The sequence below is a fragment of the Protopterus annectens genome, chromosome 8.part0 (genome assembly GCF_019279795.1).
Source record: "Protopterus annectens isolate FY-2018-M chromosome 8.part0, PAN1.0, whole genome shotgun sequence".
In the NCBI taxonomy this organism is placed as follows: Eukaryota; Metazoa; Chordata; order Ceratodontiformes; family Protopteridae; genus Protopterus; species Protopterus annectens.
Genome location: NC_056741.1, coordinates 629892883 through 629914621, shown reverse-complemented (window position 1 = coordinate 629914621; position 21739 = coordinate 629892883). Strand labels below are relative to the sequence as shown.

Sequence of the window (21739 nt, the reverse complement as noted above, 5' to 3'; positions counted from 1 at the left end):
TACTGGTCCATGGTTATTAAACTCTGTAGATGTACCACCTTTGTGCAGTGGTATGAAGCAGGATTTTTTTCCATGGTGATGGGACTTCTTTTTCTGTTATGAACTTATCAATTAGTATGGACACAGGGAAGGCTAGGACTTCTGCAGCCATTTTTAGGTAGTCTGATGGTTGTCGGTCTATAGCTATGAAGTAGTTTTTAGTTAAGGATCAACTTCCTTATGAGCGAGGTAAGTGCTGGACAAACTGAAGAGCCGTGGGTGGCTTTGACTGGACAGGTCAGAGAAAGAGGGGCAGATCTATTAGTGTAGAAGAGTGGTAATACTAATTGCATAAAGTAGGAATTAAACTGTGTGGGCATAGAGTCTGTAGTATTGCCTGCTTTTTGGAGAGGGAGTGGTGGTCTTGACAGGGTGGAGTAGTTTATTTAGTGATGACCAAAAATGTTTTGGGTTGTTTTTGTTTGCCTTGTTGGTTGGTATTTTATCATTGCTTATCCTGTTTGACATTAAGTTTTGCAAAGTTTATAAGATGTCTAAATTGCTGGAAGATATTTTGAGTTCTATTTTTATACCAATTTTTCCAGGCTTTATCCCTTTTGTTTGTTTCGTTTTTGTCAGCCATGGTGCAGGGTTGGACTTTACTTTTTATAATGTACTGGTGCTAGATTATTTAAGATCTGTAAAATTATGTTATTAAAGTGTTCTACAGCACTATCTAGTGGCATTGTTCCAAGTATATTCCAGTTGTATTGTTTTAGTGTGTCATTGAAAATATCTTTTCTGAAATTGATTGTATTTCGTATTTGATTAAAGATAATATGTTTATCTAGGTTATGGTAAGTTCTAATAACATGTTGGTAAGTGGCACTTATGCTGACAGGCAGCCTATTTTTTGCCAGTTTGTCTCGTTTGTTTGTAAGAATCCAGTCTAATGTTGAGCATCTCCCTGAAATGTTATCGATTCTAGTAGGTATGGTTATTAATTGTCTGAAGCTGAAGTTTATGGATTCAGTAGGGGTAGTGGAACGTATGAGTTGCCAGTCTATTTAAGTCTCCAAGTATTATAGTTCCATGGTTAATTTGTTAGGATATCCAATGCAGGATGCTTTCAGCAGTATCAGTGTTATTCCCTGGTGGTATATAAATTGCTGTTAAACTTAGTTTTCCTATTGTTGATTTTTATGAGTGTTATTAGACATTCAGCATTGTTAAATGTGGGTACTTCCTGTGGAAGTAAGGTGATGGTTAGGGAGTTTTTATAGACGATTGCTACACCACCTGCACACTTGTTTTGTCAGTCATGCCTGAGTATATCATATCCTGGGTGATGACCTCATTATCCTTCATTTCTTTTTCTGACCAGGTTTCAGTAGCAATGGCTACATCGGGAGTGTATGGGGCAAGGTAGGCATGTATGTCATGGATTTTATTGCACATACCTCTTAGGTTCATACTTCGTAAGGTTAGTTTGGGTTGTGTTTTTAGGTGACTGGTTTATTTTGGGGTTGAAAGGGATGGTTTTATGAACAGCAGACCTGGGTTGAGGTGACTATCTCTGCTAATTTTTCGAACTGATATTTTACAGCGGGAAGAGTGTGGCCAGTTGTATTTTGGTCTTGGTTTGGTATTTGATCATATATGTGGATACCTGGTTTTGAGATAAGTATAGATAAATCAGATATGGTTTGTTTGTAGAGCTTGGGTGTTATGAAGAAAGGCAGGATGGGTAGATATTGATATTCTTTGTGAGGACTGGTTAAAGTCCTAAGAATTTGAAGAAGGTGGGATTTGATAATTGGTGGTGAAGGTTAGTAGTGTGAGAAGGAAAAGTAAAATAATCTGACTTAGGGGCATCTTATTTAACTTAGGTTTTATCTTTGTTGTAAATAAGGATTAGAAATTTTTAGGAGGGTACTGGGTTGGTTATAGAGATGTAATTTGATAGTGGAGTCTTCAGTAGTAAACAAAAGTGGGTGTTACTATTGGGAGAAATTCTATTGCTTTTTTTTTGGAGGAAACTGATGGTATTAATTTGAAAAATATGTGGTGGTGCTGTGGAAGTATAAATGTAGAGTAGGAGGGGGAGACTGAGAATTAATGGTAGGGTAGGGGACAGAGTGAGCCCAGGCATTAGCAAGGGCAAATGAATCAAATTGAAAATTTGGAAAAAAAACAGTGGCTTAGCTTAAACAGTCACAAATCTGCTGACAGAGATAAGCAAAAGGAACAATGCAGTTTAAAAGCCCTCTGAGCTGGTAGAGCAACAAAATCTTTACAAACATTATAAGATATATGCCAGTCTAAGCAACGTTACATAAATTATTCAGTTCCTGCCTTCTCTTAAACTTCATTCTTCCTCCAAAACATTTTTTTTTCTGCATGCATTGTTACCACATTTTCCATTTTTTTCTATGCAAGTTACTTCTACCCTTTACTAAAGTGCCCACTTCCTGTTCTTTTATCTCTGTTACATTTTTCACTACTTCAAGTACAGATTTTTATTTCCATGTTCTAGTAATTGCTTTTTTGGCAGCCACCAGAATTAAACTTGACTTGGTTGCACTCATTTGCTCACCAATATTCCTGACAGAGTACTCTGTAGGGAACGTCTGCCTACTCATTGCCCTTCCAAAACAAATGTTCCCATTGACCTCTTTCTTCCCCATCACACCTCCAATATTTTCATTTACGTGAGGAAAAAGTTCTTTGTCATCTGCTTGGGGAATAAAACTATCTATACAAGCACTTCCAGGCAAAGCTCCTAAATCTTCTAGATTTTGTTGCATATTTGGGAGGCATGCATATATCCTCCCATTTCTTTCATTGTGACTTGCATATCTAATCTCCCTTCTTAATCTTTTATTACCTCTTTTGATTGATTACTTAGAAGGGCATATAAAATATTGTATGATAACTAGAGTATTCTTTTTTAACAGCAGCTTCTGTTTTAGATTCAATTAAAACTCACCCAGTGCAGGTCTTTCATTTAGGATTTCCCTACCATTTCTCTTTGTCTATATTCTGACATCAATTGATCCCTGATGGGGAAGGCAATCACTAGCCTACAATCCAAATGTCTTCTTGGTTTCTTCCCATTTGATTAATTTTACTTCTCTAATTATTTGTTCTCAATACCTATGTTATTTTGCCAAACTACTCCAGTAAATTCCAGCCCCCTCTTGTTATTTTTCTGTACCCCTTATAGCAGTCATCCCGAATGGCAAAATCTCCTTTCTCCAGTCCCGTGTTAGCTTAGTTGTTAGTATACCTTCTGCTACTTTGTGAATATAATATTCTGCATTACTGCCGTTATTCGGCTTAAGGATCCATGTCCAAAATCCCATCCTTTCCTTATTTCTTTAATTACCCCCCACCCTGCTTTATCATCATTTCTTTCAACTTTTAATTGTAACTTTCTGCATCTGTTATGTATCCTAAACCTCATTGTCCTGTTAGGAATATCAACTTATTCCACGTGATCCTTGCCCCTTTCCCCTTTCAGATAAAATCCTTCAACTATTTATGAGTTACCGACGACTCCAACAGCAATATGTGCACTTGACAGAGAATATTGCACACACACACACACACACACATATATATATATATATATCTCAACAAGAGTAAAAAGGTCACAGACAAATCATTCCATAAAAATTGAAAAAAAACTCAACCAAGCTACAAGCTAGAGTTTCCACTATGTAATACCTTAAACCTCCTGTAATGTAGGGATATACGCAAATGACCCCTTAAGGATATCAAGTGTTTCAGCTACATAGTTTCTGAATGCCCATGACTTTTACTTATGGTTGCATTCAGGTCAATAAAAGCATACACACACACACATACATCTATATTTTACACACACATATATATATATATATATATATATAGAAAGAAACTCCAATATAGAAAACACATATGTCATGCAGTGGTTCTTTATGCAGTGCAAGAATTAGCAGTTAATAAGTCATTAAGCAAATATGGACGGGAATACCCATTTGTACAACCAACTTTATGACTAATTTAGGTTAAATAACAAACTACTTAAACATAACAAACAGAGCAAAAATAACTAATGAGGTTACAGCAAAAACAAGGAACTAATTAATTTAGATATAGTGTTCTAAATCTGAGAAATATATATATATATATATATATATATATATATATATATATATATATATATATATATATATATATATACACACACATATACATACACACACACACACACACACACACACACACACACACACACACACACAGGAACTTTAACTATGTTATACATAACCAATACTAGTACACATTAGATAATATTATTTAACTGATTACATAGATATTTATTCAAAATGTTTGGCTAGTTATATTTACTTCAAGTTGAAAAGTGTAACAAAACATGTAACTAATTACACTCACATATTTGTCACATTACACTGCATGCTCAGGTCTGTTGCCTAAAGAGACACTCCTTTATTACATATTTAAATATACATTTATCTGATATGTTTGTGAAAGAAGTTTTAATCCACAGTTTGTCACAATAGTTATGGAAGCATGAGTCACCAAATCTATCTGCAGACCTAGGAATTTTGTTCACTGTGGGATTTGCGCTAACTTAGTACATACAGGGAAAGCCATTTAGTACTACTAACATTTTAGTACAGTCGATAAGCAAGAGACTTGGGACCAAGTTATTACACTGAATAGTGCAGGAAAGTTGGGACCAGATTAGTACACTGGATAGAGCAGGACATTTGGGATCAAGTCAATATGTTCAACAGGATATGGCAGTTCAGATCAGGGTAGTATTTTTGACTAAACATGAGATTTGGGACTAGATTAAAACATTGGATAGAGAAAGACACTTGGAATCACATTAATATATTGGATAACACAGAACATTTGGGATTGGGATAGTTCATTAGATAACACAAGACACTTAGGGCATGCCATTTGAGATCAGAGTAGTACATTTAATAGGGCATGATACTTAGGACCATGTTAGTACACTGACTAGTGTGTGACCCTTGGGACCAGGATAGTACAATGCTCTAGACAAGACACATGGTATCAGGCTGGGACACTGGATAGAATATGACAACTTGGACAAGATTAATACCCTGCGTGTAACAGGTCACTCTGACCAGGTTAGTACACTTAGGAACACTCTAGTGTATTTCATAGGGTGGGACACTTGGGGATTAGATTAATGTGGTGGACAAGACATGACATTTGTCATCAGGTTAGTACACTGGATAAAGCAGGACACTTGGGAAAAGGTTATTACACTGGATAGCCATAGTTTGAATGTGTGAACATGTCCACTTATATTTGCATGGCCACACATATTCACTAATATAACAAATCATTAATCACCTCAAGTTTTGGGAATATTCCTAGATCAAAAATACTGCCACGACTCTAAGTTAGTAACTCTGACTGCAGTCATAAAATGTTGCTGTTTAGTACCAAAAGTGAAGGGAAATACATCAGCTTTATGTGAGGAGATCCTGTAAGAGCATTATGATATAGAGCTACAGAAAGTTGCTGAAGACCAATCTTCATTTCTTACCATGGATTATCTAAAAATCTCACCTTGAAAAATTCATGAAGAAGCTACACAGATTGTGTTTAAAGCAGTCAAGGGGCCTTACTAGAAAAACACTGGGCACACATGAACAATGCAAGAGATTATGCATTTGTTTTAGAAAAGTGCGCCAACTGTAAGAATGACCTAACAGCAGCTACTGAGAGGAACTTTATTTTATAAGAGCTGTGCTTTTGTTATTCTGGCATCACTTCAAAGCAAACCATTGGTGCTGCTGCACAGTATAATAAAAACAAAATCCATGCCAAGTGAAAAAGTGAGAATTTCTGAAATATGTAAAAGAAATCATTGTTACATGAATATCTTACATATTAAGCCAATATTCCAGTCAAAAGTATGTACTGCTAAATATTTCTGTGCTGTCAAACTCACTATAATCTGGTTTAAGTGCTGAGGTTTTGGACATTTACCTTGATGTGAGTGCCCTCCTGTTACAGTGGATGGCTGGACATGTCCTGTCAGTTTAGTACATTTTTTCTATGTCATTTTTGCCACCAGGCTTGCCTATCATCAAGCCTCTCCACCCAACTGGACATGGGTCATTTATTCTCCTGTACATTGGGGCTCCTCCACCCTCTTCTGAGAGGAAAAGGGTTGTCTGGAGGGGGACATCAATCAGGTAGTCATAATGGTGTTTTGTGCCCTCACTGGCATCATGGTAATTGAGGGCATTTCTTATGGCCTAACCCCACCCCCACCCCTCAGAGGAGGGATGCCTTACTTATGTGGGTGCATGCTTCTGCACATCATTCTTAAAGGCTATCACCCATTAGTGGCTCACTGACACTGACTCTCACCCTGCCACCCATCTGTATCTTACACTTACTCTTGAGGGACTCATGCAGTACACAGCAGTTCTACCCCACTCTCCCCTCAGGATGGACACAGTCACCCTCCCCTGCCCACTCCATCACTAATCTGAGCCACTAACAGATCTCATGTTACCTGGGTCATAGTCAGGACTTTACCCCTGTATGCCACTGTGGCTTGAACTTCAGTTCAGTAAATTTCCTGATATCATTCTTACAAAAAGTGTTTTCAGTATGTAGTATTCCTCACATGTGGACAACCAATCATAACCTCCAGTAAATCCTTTTATCACTTTGCAAACATGTAATCTAAATATACAGGAAATTATATCACTGTGTCCAGAATATGATGAATTTGCAGAAATATTCATGAAGACACTGATGAAAACTTTTCAGAGTGGTTTCCTTTATGTGTGTGCCCATCTGTTACTGACTAATCACTACTCATTTGCTGACATCCAGGTAGTGTAATCAGGAGAAAGTAAGAGAAAATTAACTAGAAAAAAAAAAAAAGAAAGAAAAAAGAAAAGCTGCTGTTTAGAAAAAAAAAATCAGTTCAACTTTCAACATTGGTACAAGAGATCGCTTCTAGTAATTTAAAGTAAAAAAATAAATCAGCTGCATTCAGAGGTGTTTAAAATAAGTGAGGCATTGGAAGAATATATCAAGTCAAATGACAATGGGCTTGAAAGAATAGAAGAAACTTTAAGTAGTTATTCAAATGAGCTCATAAAACTGCAGAAATCAGATATTGAAATGCAGGAAAGACCGAATAGGAGGCTTCAAGAACAGACATTTAAAAAATAGTAGATTTAGAAGCCAAAGCATGGACAGAAAACCTGAAATTTTCTGCAGTACCACAAAAAACTGGAAGGAATAGGTTGTATTCATTTTGTGAAATTACAAATAAGCAACCAGACTGATATTCCACAACAGAATTTCTTAACTGAAAGGGCACAGTGTGTGTGTATGCTCCAAACTTGTCCATGTAGAAAGCAGCCAAGACCTATATTAACAAAGATGCAGTTAAACCAGCAGAAAGATGTTCCTGACAAAACTGTGGGAGAAGAGAAAAACAGTAAAAGTTGGGGACACTAGAGTGTTTGTGAAAATAATTATTCATTATACAACAGTCAAAAGAGAAGCCGAGTAATCAGGGGAAGTCAAGATGCAGATGTGAGATTCAAGTTGCTATATTCATCTGTTTTTAGAATATTTTTTTCCTGGAGGATCAAAGACATTTTTGGATGCAGAATGGGCTAATGAGGAAATTAAAAAAAAAAAATCTAACCAGCAATGACTGAGTCAGCAAGCTGAAGACTCTGCTTCTCATTCTTCTGATAATAGGAAAGCCCACAGAATTTGACAGTGAAACCTTTTTCCATTACTGCAAAGGAAAATTGAGTGACAGAAAAAGTCCAAGTACTGACAAGAAAAATCAGGAGTATCTTGGACTTGAACCAGAGTACAGTGTTGGGTGGTTGAGATGATGAGCAAGAAAACTTACAATAATGTGAAAATAGGAAATAAATGGCCAAATTGTAAAGTGCCATTTTTGTAAGAGAACTATGCTTCTGCAAGATGAAGAATTCATGTCAAACCAAAGGCAGTTTCAATGAGCACAAATAAATGATTAGTTCACAGAAACCATCTTCAAAGAACATTAAAACAGTTTTTTTGCAGGGAACAAGCCCCCCCTGCACTCCCTATGTGGGTGGACACCCCAACAACCTCCATAATTACAACTATGGAAATTATTTTTTTGAGTTGTGATTTAATATCTGAATTGCCTAGACATAGTAAAGGCTTGCTAAGTTGAATAACAATGGTGGCCAAACAAAAAATGGAAATCAAAAACCTAACCAACTATAAATAAAGTATTTAAAATTGTAAAGGAGATAAAAGAATTGGAAGTTGGATCTTTGGAAAAGGGAAGGAGCAAATTACATAAAATAAATGGCATTTTTGGGCATAATACATGCAGAATGACGTTAAGGAGGAGGAGGAAAATTTAAAGGAAGGCAGGACTTGAGAAAACTAAACTTTATTTAAATAAACAAACTTAAAAAAACATGTATAATGCATGAAGTTAAAAGACAGATGAAATGGTTTAACTGTACGAGTACCTACTTCATTGCTCAACATGTAAAGTTAATAAAAGTGACTAAAAATAAGATAACATTTACTGAAAGTCAGAGTATTTTGCTTTTTAAAAATTGTTGATCCATGACAACAGGCCAAGTCTACACTGAAAAGTTATGCTGATTTTTACGCAAGACATATGACACATTGGAGTGGTCAGGGAGGTAAGTTGGGGTTAATTAGGTTTGATGCATTAGAGTTAAGTTGATTGGCTTTGTTTACTGGCATTCCATTTGTGCTTTTGCTTCCATATCACTGATCATAAAGAGAAGCTAATGAAGTTTGTCTGTGTAAGTTGATAGACACTGAGAGCATCATTTGTGTTCAAGTGAATGAAGGTTGACTACTGCGAATATAATCATTACTTGGCATAAAGGTCACTAACTTTGTACTAGTTAAACATCCGAGGCATAATAAATGTGAACCCCATATAGGCCTCTAACTTACCAAATGACATATGTAAAACAGGCAGTGATAACCTTGTATACACTAGCAGGAAGCCTACCTGACAATGACATTATTAAGTCCAAGATTATGATACTTCAGAGTATTCCCACGTCTCAGATACTCAGTGATACTGGAGGGAGTAAGCAGCAGCTCTGCAGGGTACAGAAGGTGCAGCTGCCCACTGTAAAAATGCAATACTGCATAGTAGTGTAATACTGAGATTTCAAATTCACTTTTTTGTCTGAATTAGTTTCTTTTTTTCAGACTTTTGGGATCCACTAGGGTCTCCTGTTTGTGATAAGAAGCTATTTGATTATTAATCTTAGGTATGATAGGCTTACTTTATATCCACTTCAGAGTGGCTGTGCTCTTCAACGGTATTTATTTCTGAGATATGACAAGCCTTTATAATATGTTGTAAGATTTATAAACATGGTCTATATTGCCTGCACTGACCTGGGCTGCTATACACAGAAAAAGTATATAGTTATGATTTAGTTGGTCAAGTCTTGTTTCAGCAAAACCCAATCATACAAATCTGATTCAACAAACTAGAGCACACTGAAAGTTATTTTAGATGGACACAAAGCACCCCCCATCCAGTGGAGCCATTCCTGTGAACTATTACAATTAACTTAAAGTTTACAATGCCTAAGAGTGAGTTATAAAAACTTTCAGTAGCTTCCAATTTACTGAACTAGGTTCACCCCATTGGATTTTGCTGAAGTATGTCTCACACAACCAATGATGTACCTCAAAGTTCTAGAAATTGAAACGGCCACATACCGCATTAAAACAGTGTTATCTAACACTGATTACAATGCAGGTCTATCTGTGTGTTACACTGACATACAATGTGATGCAGCTATAGATCAAGGAAAAGTCCCCACAACCTGTAGCTAGGTGCTTTGAATCACAGTCAGGGTGAGAATACCTCTCAACTATCCAGATTTTCACAGAATGTCCAGAATTTTGTCTCATATTTTTGTCCGTTTCTTATAAAATACGAGGTTTTCTGGCAAATCACCTTGGAATGAAGTCATTAAATAATAAGACATTTGAATTTTAGAGTTTATATCCCTCATAATATGCATGCTAACACAAAGCCTGTTATTCTAGTAATTTTTGAAGTTTATAAGAACAATACTTTAAATCTGCCTCTATTTTTGGGCCTTTGTCCACCCATTATTTATGGATTTGCCCAGATTTTTGGTTCTAAGAGGTTGAGAGGTATGAGGGTGAGTTATTCAGCATGTGGAGAAACCATAGCCATACAGAATACAGACATGATGTCTACATATGGAAGCAGGCACTAATGATATAATAATGGCAGCTATATGTTTATACATAATAAAGGTATACTGGCTAATTTTTAATGAACTGCATCCATGCAGCTTGCAGACTGGTGAAGGAGTCTGCCTAAACCTGGTGCGGTCCTTCAGTACACTGTGGGTGTCATCTTACACTATTTATACTATTGTGAACATTCAAACCTTCAAATTCCTACAAGTGATTATGCCCCCAACTTTATATGAAGACCAACCCTTTAACCCTCCATCTATGTCACCATCTGTACCACTCACTCTAAATTCATGCAATAATCATTTTCTACCCTCAGCCTTTTGTAGGATGACAGCTCTGTGAATGCCAAAAGAAAGTTAAAACCCCAATATGTAAATGACCCTCCCACCCCACCATGATATATATATATATATATATATATATATATATATATATATATATATGAAGCGATATGTTATAGACTTTAGAACCACATGACTCTCCTGCCTTATTCCATGAGACAAAATAAAAGTCAGAAAAATGTATTGCATATTTACAGTAAACCAAGAAATCAAAGTGTTTACAGACCCTGTGTGTGCATGTGAATATGTATATTTATATGCCGATATGCAAAACTTTTCCAGTATCTGTAAATTATAAAACATGAATATGTAGGTTTCCATCAAAGACCTGTACGCTTGAAGATCACCTGAAGTCAAAATTAATTTTGATTCTCCTAGGTATTCACGGTCTGTGTTTCTGCATTTGAATGTACACATTTATGTATGTCCCTTCCTTTCAATTCATAAATACATGTTGTGTCTACATGTTGTGTCTGCTTGTTTATTAGGTGAACAGACAGTTATGCATAAACAACTTTGAACGGCATGGAAGTGTTTGCATAAATGTCTCAACATTTGCATGTGACTAACACAAGAGCTTGTATCTCACATGGAGTATGCATTATTATGTATGACTGGGTATAAACATTTTATTAAGTGCATACATGAAGTAGTAAGAAACCAATTTGCTTATTCATGTAAGAGTTGAGGTTGTCACTCCTTTTTTTGCACTTTTGATTTGTCTGAGTATCCTGATATGCATCTGTAGACAGACATTCATATATTCACATGCATTCAGATAGGATCATAGGTAAGTACTAGGCAGTCAGTCTGCAAACCATTACAAGCCTAGCCAAAACTCCTATTCAGAAGTTCCCTATAGTCTCAAAGAAAAGCAGGTTAAGACAGACAAGGGGAGAATTTGTGACTGCCCATCCAATTATCTTGCGTTTACCTTGAAGGTGACAAGGAAGTTATTCTGCTTGATATGTAGTAGAAATATATTCCAGACGTGAGGGATATGTTGGAATATGAAACTGTTGTGTCAAAGAGTCTTATCTATCTACTTATAAACCTTAGTCCCTTTAACTGGGTAATTGAGGTACCATTTGCTCTGTGAAGAAACAGGTCAGTCAGTATTGGATTTTTCACGGCTCAAAAGGCCAAATACAGATCTCCACAGAATGTGTAAGAGAGGACTGCCAGTCTGTCCTGATACAAAGCTTTCTGAGGCAACTGATATTTTTAGTTACGAATCTCTGATGTCTCTCGAGTGATATGTTTAGACAAAAATATGCCATAAGGTGCATTATATTCAATAATGGGTCTGATGAGATAGGAGTACAAGGGAATTAAGACTTCTTTGGATCTAGTGAAGATGCCTTTGAAAATTAGATGAGCTGGTTAGAAGGCTTTCTGAGCTACTGTGAAGTCTTGATGTTTAACTGATATAAAATTATCAAAGATCCCTTATGGCTGTGCTTGACTGGTGGGGTAGGTCACCTACATGGCATGTCAAAATATTTTGCTTACCAGAATGAGCTACTCTACATTTTTGCACATTAAATTTGTCCTTATATCAGTTGTTACCATAGTCTAACTAATGTTGGAGCAATTGTGAGTCAGTAGAAAATCAAACACCACCACCACCAAATTTACAGTCATCTGTAAACTTAAACAACCACTGACTAGTAGTGTTGGCCTGAAGGTCTGAGAAACAGATGCCATATAGGACAGGGCCCAACACAGAGCCCTCTGTTATACCAGTGGTAGAAGTTTTGATTTCAGAAGTGGCATATGTGACTCTAATCACATCAGTTCTGCAGACAAACAGCTAAAATTCAGACAGCATAAGGATTTATATTCAGATTTACAAGTCTGTCAACAGTGCCTACATGGGGAATAGTGTTAAAGGCTTTGTATTCCTAAATGTGTAATAATGCATTCATAGTAAATGTTCTTTGAATGTATACTTAAGCATACATTAGGTGATATGACATGCATAAGCCATGACTTTAAGTGAAGATACATAATACAACTCCGTTTATGTGGAAAATGTTTCTTCAGTTTCAGTAACATGAAAATTGTCACTACTTACTGTCTCAGAATGGCTATTTCATTTTCCACTACAGCTTCCTTGCCTCTTATTGCCTTCTTAGGAAGACACTTGATTGCTACAAGCTTCTTTGTAGCTCGGTTTTCACCCAACAGAACTTCTGAGAAGGCTCCCCTGAAAAACAAAGATAGTAGATTTTAGTGTATTTCTAGATTTTAGGAAAATCTGATAAACATAAAAAGCAAACTGAAGCACCACACTGTAGAACAAACCAAACCTCACACCACAAGTTCCAGGCCAGATGAATTCACTCAGTTTAGTACAGACTGATTTATTAAAATACAAAAAAATAACTTCTGCAGTAAAAATTAACAGCAAAACTTCAAACTCTTATCGTTAAGAGCAAGTAACACTTCTCTGGCACTTCAGCTTTCATTAAAGCCTTTTAAGAGTACATCTTTCTGATGGTAAGCATACACTTAAATACATGCATTTAATCAATTAAATAATCATCCACTTAAGAATTCCCTAAAAAAGCCAGCTAAAAAGGTTAACTTTTAATATTCTTTTTAACCTTCTTACATTAAATGTTTCCAAGAGAATTCCCTATTCAAACCTCTTGGAAACCTTGTATCATATTTTAAATAAATATTGCTTCCTTCTTTCTTAAATGTTTCATCAGTACTAAACCTTATATTTACTTGTTCCAAAACAGTTGCCTGCAACCCCTGTGGGTCTCCATTATGGTGTTCCTTAAAGTGCATAGCTACAGGACTCTGAAATCTTTGCTTCTTGTTGTCCCTTATGTGCTCTTTTAAGTTATCCCTTTTAGCTGGCTTTTTTAGTGAATTTTTAAGTGGATGATTATTTAATTGATTAAATGCAGTGTATGCTTACCAGCGTTTGACGTTTTACTGTTAATTTTTACTACAGAAGTTTTTTTTTTATTTTAATAAATCAGTCTGTGTACTAAACCAAGTGAATTCATCTGGCCTGGAACTTGTAGTGTGAGATAAAAAGCAAACTGTTATCTTTTTTGCTTCATTGATTTCTTGATCACTCATACACTGCAGAGTTTCACTACTGATATGTATAAAATATACTGAAACACTTTCTAGTTATTTGTAAGGAACAGGCTTAAAGTATCAAACCTGGTGTGTGTAAACTATACCGAGGCATGCTGTTGTTATTTGTAAGGAACATGCTTAAAGTACAAAATCTGATGTTTGTAAAATATATTGAGATACACTGTACTTAGCTAGAGGTAGGTAGGTAGGACAGATATTCTGGCATGCCAAAATAGCAGAAACATGGACTACTGAGAGGATAGACCCGATTGGCATAGTTCCTGGGTATCAAGTACTAGAAGACACAAGGTTAAATGCAATGGATTAAAGAAGGAGTGAAAGTATACATCAGGTTTGAAACTGACCATACAGTACAATAAAATGGGTTTCAGAGGGAGGGGTTTGGTTTCAAGCAGTGGGGATATAGTTAATAGAAAGAAGAGGAAAGTTAGCAATTTCTTTGCAGTGTACTGATGGTATTAACCTTCATGCATACACGAAGACACAGAATGGTGCTAGACTGACAAAAGACATGGAACAGAAGATAAAGTGGATACTGATGGTAAGGAACAATAACATGAAAATATGGTCTTGGGAATATCAGCCATGTCAATGTCAGAAAAAAACACCTACTGAAAGCCCTGCAAAATGAACGTGCTTGACAGCTTACTACAAAATTAATTAAATAATATATAAGACAATTTCCCTAGAAAACAGTGCAGAATTAAGAAAGTCAGGGTGGGAAAATTGCCTAATTTGTCATGCAACTTTAAAGCTCAAGGGTAGAGTACATAACAAGGTCAGGGAAAATATGTACTCTTGATAGAGTGACTCTAAAAAGGATAGAAGAAGTAGAAGAAAAAAGGATAGAAGAAGTAGAAGAAAAAAGGATTTGAAAGTAATAATCAACCTTAAGCTGAATTGTGCAATACAATACAATGTTAAAGTGCAGTGGTGAAGGTCTGTGCTGCAAAGGAATGCACAGTAAAGATGTTGGTTGTGAGAGATGTACAATCCATCTTTTCCCTGTAGAGGGCACTAGTAAAGTAACATCTAAAGTACCATAAACAGCTCTGGAGAGCATTCACAGGTGTGGAAGCAGGGATGGAAAAGGGTGTATAAAGCAGAATAACCAAAAAGCTCTTGGGCATGGACTGCCTGCAATATATGTAGACAATTAGAAAGGTGACTTAAATACATTAAAAAATAAATGCAGTTATGATCTGGATGTACTGCATTGTATGGTATGTGTTCACAATGTGGGTGACAAAAGTAAAAATGAAAAACAAAAGTGGGATATGGAGACGAACAGTAGTTGGAAGGAATGCTGTTAAACACAGGCTCGAGAAACATTACTTCACAGAGGGGAGTTGTAGGTCACCTAGAACTACCACCCTAAGTAGTTGTATATTGCAGTTATTTTATTTATTTATTTATTTATTTACATAAATAAATTGTTAGTCTGCTTAATACATGCTTAGTACATAGCAATGAAAGAATGGGACAAGGATAGACAATAAACAGCTATGCAGTGACTACTCCTTTACATATGCATGGTCAATATACACATATATGTGCCAGGCATTATATTTTGATAATGGTGATTCATGAAGCATTTGGAAAAATAGAGGGTCATGTGTGCAAGGAAGAGAAAGGAACTTCGATAGGTATAAGTTATGACACAAAATGTTTCTGAAAGAGCTCATGGTGCTTCCTCATAAGGTGTAGATGTCAGGAGGCACAGAAAGCAGAAACTACTGATGGTTGCAGTGTAATAGAATCAAAGGAATTACTGAGCATGTCAGTTATGACATAATTTGCACTCTGCTGATGTCCATTCTTATGATGTACATCCTGTTTCCTGTTTCTAGAATGACAAAGCAAGTAAGGAATTTGTGGATGCCCACCCAAATCATCAAGGTTCATCTTGAACCATACAAAAGTGTCATTCTGTTTAACATACAAGGATAGTTTATTCCAGAGATGAGCTAGAAGTTGCCTAATGAATCTTGCCCTTCAACATGTTTTATTTACATGTTGGTGAGGATTCAAATCATTAGTTCTAGTGTTTGTGGATCTATTTGTTATGGTGAAATGCAAGAGATAATGAAGGGTTGGTTGGGTCCTTAGTGAAATGGAATGCAAGACAAACACCTCCATGTAAGATTCTATAAGAAACTGAGTATAGAGACAGAACCTCAAGTCTGTCTTGGTAGGCAAAGGTGTTTAGACCAGTAATATATTCTAGTTATGAACTGCATTTTAGGTTTGAGATGTCGTAGGAAGAAACTAAAGAATACACACTTGCGCTATCTTCTCTTACAACAAACAGAGGAAACGCAGTGTGTACTAGGCAAAAGAATTATTTAATAGTAAACTGCTCACGATGACACACTCCACAATGATAGTACACTCAAACAATGATAATTAAAATAGATGAACAAATGTAAGTTAGTTAAGCGCTTTCACCTAATCATATAGGCTTCTTCAGAACTAACTGTTTGTTTCAAAAAACCTTTTAAATAACTTTAAGGGCGCGAAAACTCTTGCCATTACTTAAAGCTATATTCACATAAATAATGCTTACGTTTCATTCTTATTAAAAACTTGTTTTGTACATACGATCACTTAATACAAACTGAAATGGAATAAATGAATCAAAATAATAAAAATGACAATATTAGGAAATAATAGACTAAATTAATATTGTCATGAAACTTATATCTCTATATAAATTTCTATATAAATTTCTGTATAAATTAACCCTTAGTGTTCCCTAAAAATATTTTTTATTTTATTATTTATTATTTATTTATTAGAATGACCTTATTAATTAATATTTTAATAAAAACAATCAATGAATGGATTTAAAATGAATCAAATATGAATGTTGTGAAAAAATTATTTTAAAAAATTTTTGAAAAAATGAAAACTATTTGAATATAATAATTATATTGTCTAAAATATCAATTATGCTGAACCCAATAATTTATATATTTATTGCTTCTTAATAAAAATAATTTATTCCCCCAAAATATATGTAATAAAGGACAATATATATATATAAATAGAACATAAATAATGTAATACATATAAATATATATATATAAAATTTTTTTAAAAAATATATATAATAAATAATACATAGAAAGTGTTGTTTTATTTAAAAATAAATAAATATTTATATATATGTTTTTTTTAAAAATATATGATTTTTTTTAAAAATTGATACTAGTGTAACTATTCTGATGATATGTTGTGCTATAAACAACCTTTAAAATCTTAATAAAGGTTTGATAGCAATAGATTCATTAAGACCAGGTTCAGTAGCTGCATCAGTGAATAATTGCCACCAAATTTCCTTAAAACTCAGTATCTCCTTACGATTATCTCCTCCTAAGCTAGGTTTGATGTGTTCCAAAATTCCAAAGGAGAAAACATGATCCACTCCCTCTTTCTCTACATGCCTGTACAATGCATTGTTCAAATCCTTTTTTCTAATACAATATGTGTGGTCATAAATTCTCTTTTTAAATGCTCTCTCCGTTTTTCCCACATAAAACGCTGAGCATATCAAACATTTTGCCAAATAAATCACAAATGATGTATTACAATTGCCCCTTGCATACTTTTTTTGTATTAGGCATCCTATCTATATCATCCTATTTTCTTTTTGTTTCCTAATAACTTGAAATTTGGTGTCAATTAAAAAATTTTTCATGCTTCTCCAAAATTTCTTTAATTGTACTGATATAAGGTGTGTATGGAGGATACATGTCATCTTTTTCCTTATCACCTGTATCAATAACTCCCAATATAGGTAGATAAGTTGTTCCCCATCTTGTTGTGACATATTGTGCTACTTCTGTCAACATTTTACTATTGTATTTCCTTTCTTTGAACATTTCAGTGATGAATTCAATTTCCTTCATCATCTCCTCTTTTCTAGACGTCATTCTGGCCACTCTAATACATTGGCCTTTAAAATGTTTTTTCTTGGATGGTGACTATTATACTGTAAGTAGTCATTTGAAAAGGTATTTTTCCTGTATATATTGGATTTGAACCCTTTCTCATCATGTGATACAAAGGTATCTAAATAAGCAATCCCATTTTTACTAACCGAGTGAGTGAACTTGAAATGTTCAAAGAAAGGAAATACAATAGTAAAATGTTGACAGAAGTAGCACAATATGTCACAACAAGATGGGGAACAACTTATCTACCTATATTGGGAGTTATTGATACAGGTGATAAGGAAAGATGACATATGTACTATGCCTAATACAAAAATGTGAGAATTGCAACCAATGTCGAATATATAAACAAGAACTGGAAACAAATTAAATAAATATAATAATAGACAGTTAGTATAGGCAAAAATGTAATTGTATACATCAAATGTTTGATATGCTCAGCGCTTTATGGGAAAAAATGCATTGTACAGGCATGTAGAGAAAGAGGGAGGGATCATGTTTCTCTCCTTTTTTTTTTTTGGAACATCAAACCTAGAGAAGGAGAGAGATAATCGAGATGGACTGACACTGATGCAGCTACTGAACCTGGTCTTAATGAATCTATTGCTATCAAACCTTTATTAAGATTTTAAAGGTTGTTTATAGCACAACATATCATCAGAATAGTTACACTAGTATCAATTTTTAAAAAAATCATATATTTTTAAAAAAAAACATATATATAAATATTTATTTATTTTTAAATAAAACAACACTTTCTATGTATTATTTATTATATATATATTTTAAAAAAAATTTTATATATATATATTTATATGTATTACATTATTTATGTTCTATTTATATATATATATTGTCCTTTATTACATATATTTTGGGGGAATAAATTATTTTTATTAAGAAGCAATAAATATATAAATTATTGGGTTCAGCATAATTGATATTTTAGACAATATAATTATTATATTCAAATAGTTTTCATTTTTTCAAAAATTTTTTAAAATAATTTTTTCACAACATTCATATTTGATTCATTTTAAATCCATTCATTGATTGTTTTTATTAAAATATTAATTAATAAGGTCATTCTAATAAATAAATAATAAATAATAAAATAAAAAATATTTTTAGGGAACACTAAGGGTTAATTTATACAGAAATTTATATAGAAATTTATATAGAGATATAAGTTTCATGACAATATTAATTTAGTCTATTATTTCCTAATATTGTCATTTTTATTATTTTGATTCATTTATTCCATTTCAGTTTGTATTAAGTGATCGTATGTACAAAACAAGTTTTTAATAAGAATGAAACGTAAGCATTATTTATGTGAATATAGCTTTAAGTAATGGCAAGAGTTTTCGCGCCATTAAAGTTATTTAAAAGGTTTTTTGAAACAAACAGTTAGTTCTGAAGAAGCCTATATGATTAGGTGAAAGCGCTTAACTAACTTACATTTGTTCATCTATTTTAATTATCATTGTTTGAGTGTACTATCATTGTGGAGTGTGTCATCGTGAGCAGTTTACTATTAAATAATTCTTTTGCCTAGTACACACTGCGTTTCCTCTGTTTGTTGTAAGAGAAGATAGCGCAAGTGTGTATTCTTTAGGTTTGAGATGTATCTGAACAGATACTCAACAAAGGACACTGTACTCTATAACATTCTAGTTTGAAAAGAGTCCAGAGGGATGATAACTTATTTGGACATGGATGTTAGAAAGACCACTGTATAGTAAAATGATACAATTTTAAAGGATGAATGTGGTTAAAAGACACAGCAGGGGGGATCATGACAAGCTGTTCAAGAAAATGGAATTCAGTGACAGGGAGACAAAGCTACCAGTGGAAATTAACTGTTAGGCGAGATCAGACAGCTAAGACATATGCAGACACAACAGCAAACAGAAAAGGTGTGCATCCAAAGTATTCCTTCCGGAAACAAAGAAGAATGGTGATAGAGGTGCTCACCATTCAAAAGGTGGTTCTAAATAAATATGATACAATGGTCATAATGCAGACCACAGCAACATCCATACCAGAATATATTAACCTTCTTTAGTTATAGTTCTTATTTCTCCTGTTGTATACTGTGCATGTTAGCTGCCTTGTCTCCAGTCTGCCAATGCCCTTATGGAGCTGCAGATTCATTAAGGCATTGCACAACACTCCATATGTACTTTCACTAACTCGAGGTAGAGAGGAAGAGGAATGTCTTGTTTGCTGCTAGTTGTGTCTGTCCTTATGCATGACAGAAATCTTTTTGCTTTTCTTAATGCATTGTCACACTGATTTACGATCACCAGATATTAAAGACACTATTATTTTTTACTGTTAATAATTAGTGTCTCAACCTTTACCTTCAGGTAAACAAGGTTTTCTTGGATTTTATTTTCAGGTGCATTATTTTACATTACCATGAATATAATTTTTCTATTTTCCTGTCTTCAAAATTTCATAATAAAACATAATAACATCTGCATAGGATGGGGCCCCATCTCTAGTTTCCTGTAGTAATAGACTTGCTTCCTGATTAGCTGGCTAGACTCTATTTCACTACTCTGCAAGTTAGTCTAGACAGATTTTATGGAGGAACTAACCAGATCCCTTTTCATTTTTGGAGATCCTGTCTTCTTTACTCTGTGAAAGGATATTTTAATAAAAAAATTCCCCTCCAATGTTGTACAGGGATACAGCTCTTACTGTGGACTAGGATGACACATGTTTGATTAGCAAGTATGGGAACTAGAAGGAAAGGAGCTGGGAGGATGTGAGTGAAGCAGAAGATGGCTCATTCACCCTGGGGCTAGAGAAGAAGCTTAGCTCTGTACTTGGTGCAGCCCGTGGAGTCCAAGCCAAAAGGACATGCTGTCACTGCATAGCAGTGTAGACCAGAGCAAAGAAGCTTACATCCTTCAGAGCTGCCATGGCAGAGTTAGAAGCTCCTGGGCTGGAGAGGGAAACCCCCAAAGTAAATACAGATGACGTGTGTAGGGACAAATTGGGCCAATTGGTCATCAGGCTGATGACTGGTAAAATAAAGGGTTATAAAAAATAAAAAAACATTATTTAACATTATTTTTGTATGATAGTAAATAAGTACATTTCTTAATTATCCACAAACATAATTTACACATATGAATTTGTATCGCAATAGCTTATCAATAAAAGGCTGTAAATGATTAATTTGAGTACATACGTTCTTCCAACAGTACCAAAGCTTGCTATAATATTAGAAAATGCTACACACAAAAAAAAATGGGGAGGCAAGCTCCATTGTAAGTTTTGTGTAGAGACCCTCTGAGTATATTATTCTCTCTCTAAAGTCACTGTATCTCAGAGAAAGACCAGCCACTGACAGGCAGTGTACACCCTGTTCTGCTTAGCCTCCACACCCTGTTCCGCTTAGTCTCCACAAGGATGAGAGTTCAGAGGACCCATATATACTAACATAAGAGCAATACAATATTGCTGATATTTGAATCACAGAAGTTTGACCCAACCTCCTGCCACCTTGAGCTGTTATGCTTCAGCAACTGTGACACAACTTTGGGAGATCTAAGCAAATGAATGTAAAATACTTTTTATCTAAACTTAATTATATCTGTAAAAATGTATTTGCATATGCAGGACATATATGAATTACAAGCATTTTAGCTTGACTAGAACTCTCTACTTAAAGTAAAGTCAAACACCTACATGACTGAGTATAGTCTGTTATAGTCTGATATGTTTTCTGTTTGGCAGACTATTAAAAAATGTAAAACAACTGAAAGCACACAAAAAATAAAATGACAGATGTTCAATATAGCAAAATACTTGATTTTGATTGGTATCTTCACATCCAGTCCTCCAATAAGGATAAAATTAAAAAAAAAACACAAGTTTAAATGTAGAAATAAAACAAATTATGAAATCATTCAGCATTTAAAAACATAAGAAAAAAGAAAAAATAATTAGGCAATCAGCAGTTTACAATCACATTTGAGATTAAGGTTAGAG

General features: G+C 34.6%; 1 protein-coding gene across 1 annotated transcript in view; it reads right to left on the bottom strand.

The window, feature by feature from the left end:
* The window catches only part of LOC122808956 (calcium/calmodulin-dependent protein kinase type 1D-like), a 1068410-nt gene that overhangs the window by 502457 nt on the left and 544214 nt on the right, over window positions 1-21739 (bottom strand). Inside the window, exon 3 of the mRNA XM_044080114.1 lies at window positions 12730-12861. Coding sequence (XP_043936049.1) covers window positions 12730-12861 — 132 coding nt within the window. The remainder of the gene's footprint in view (window positions 1-12729; window positions 12862-21739) is intronic.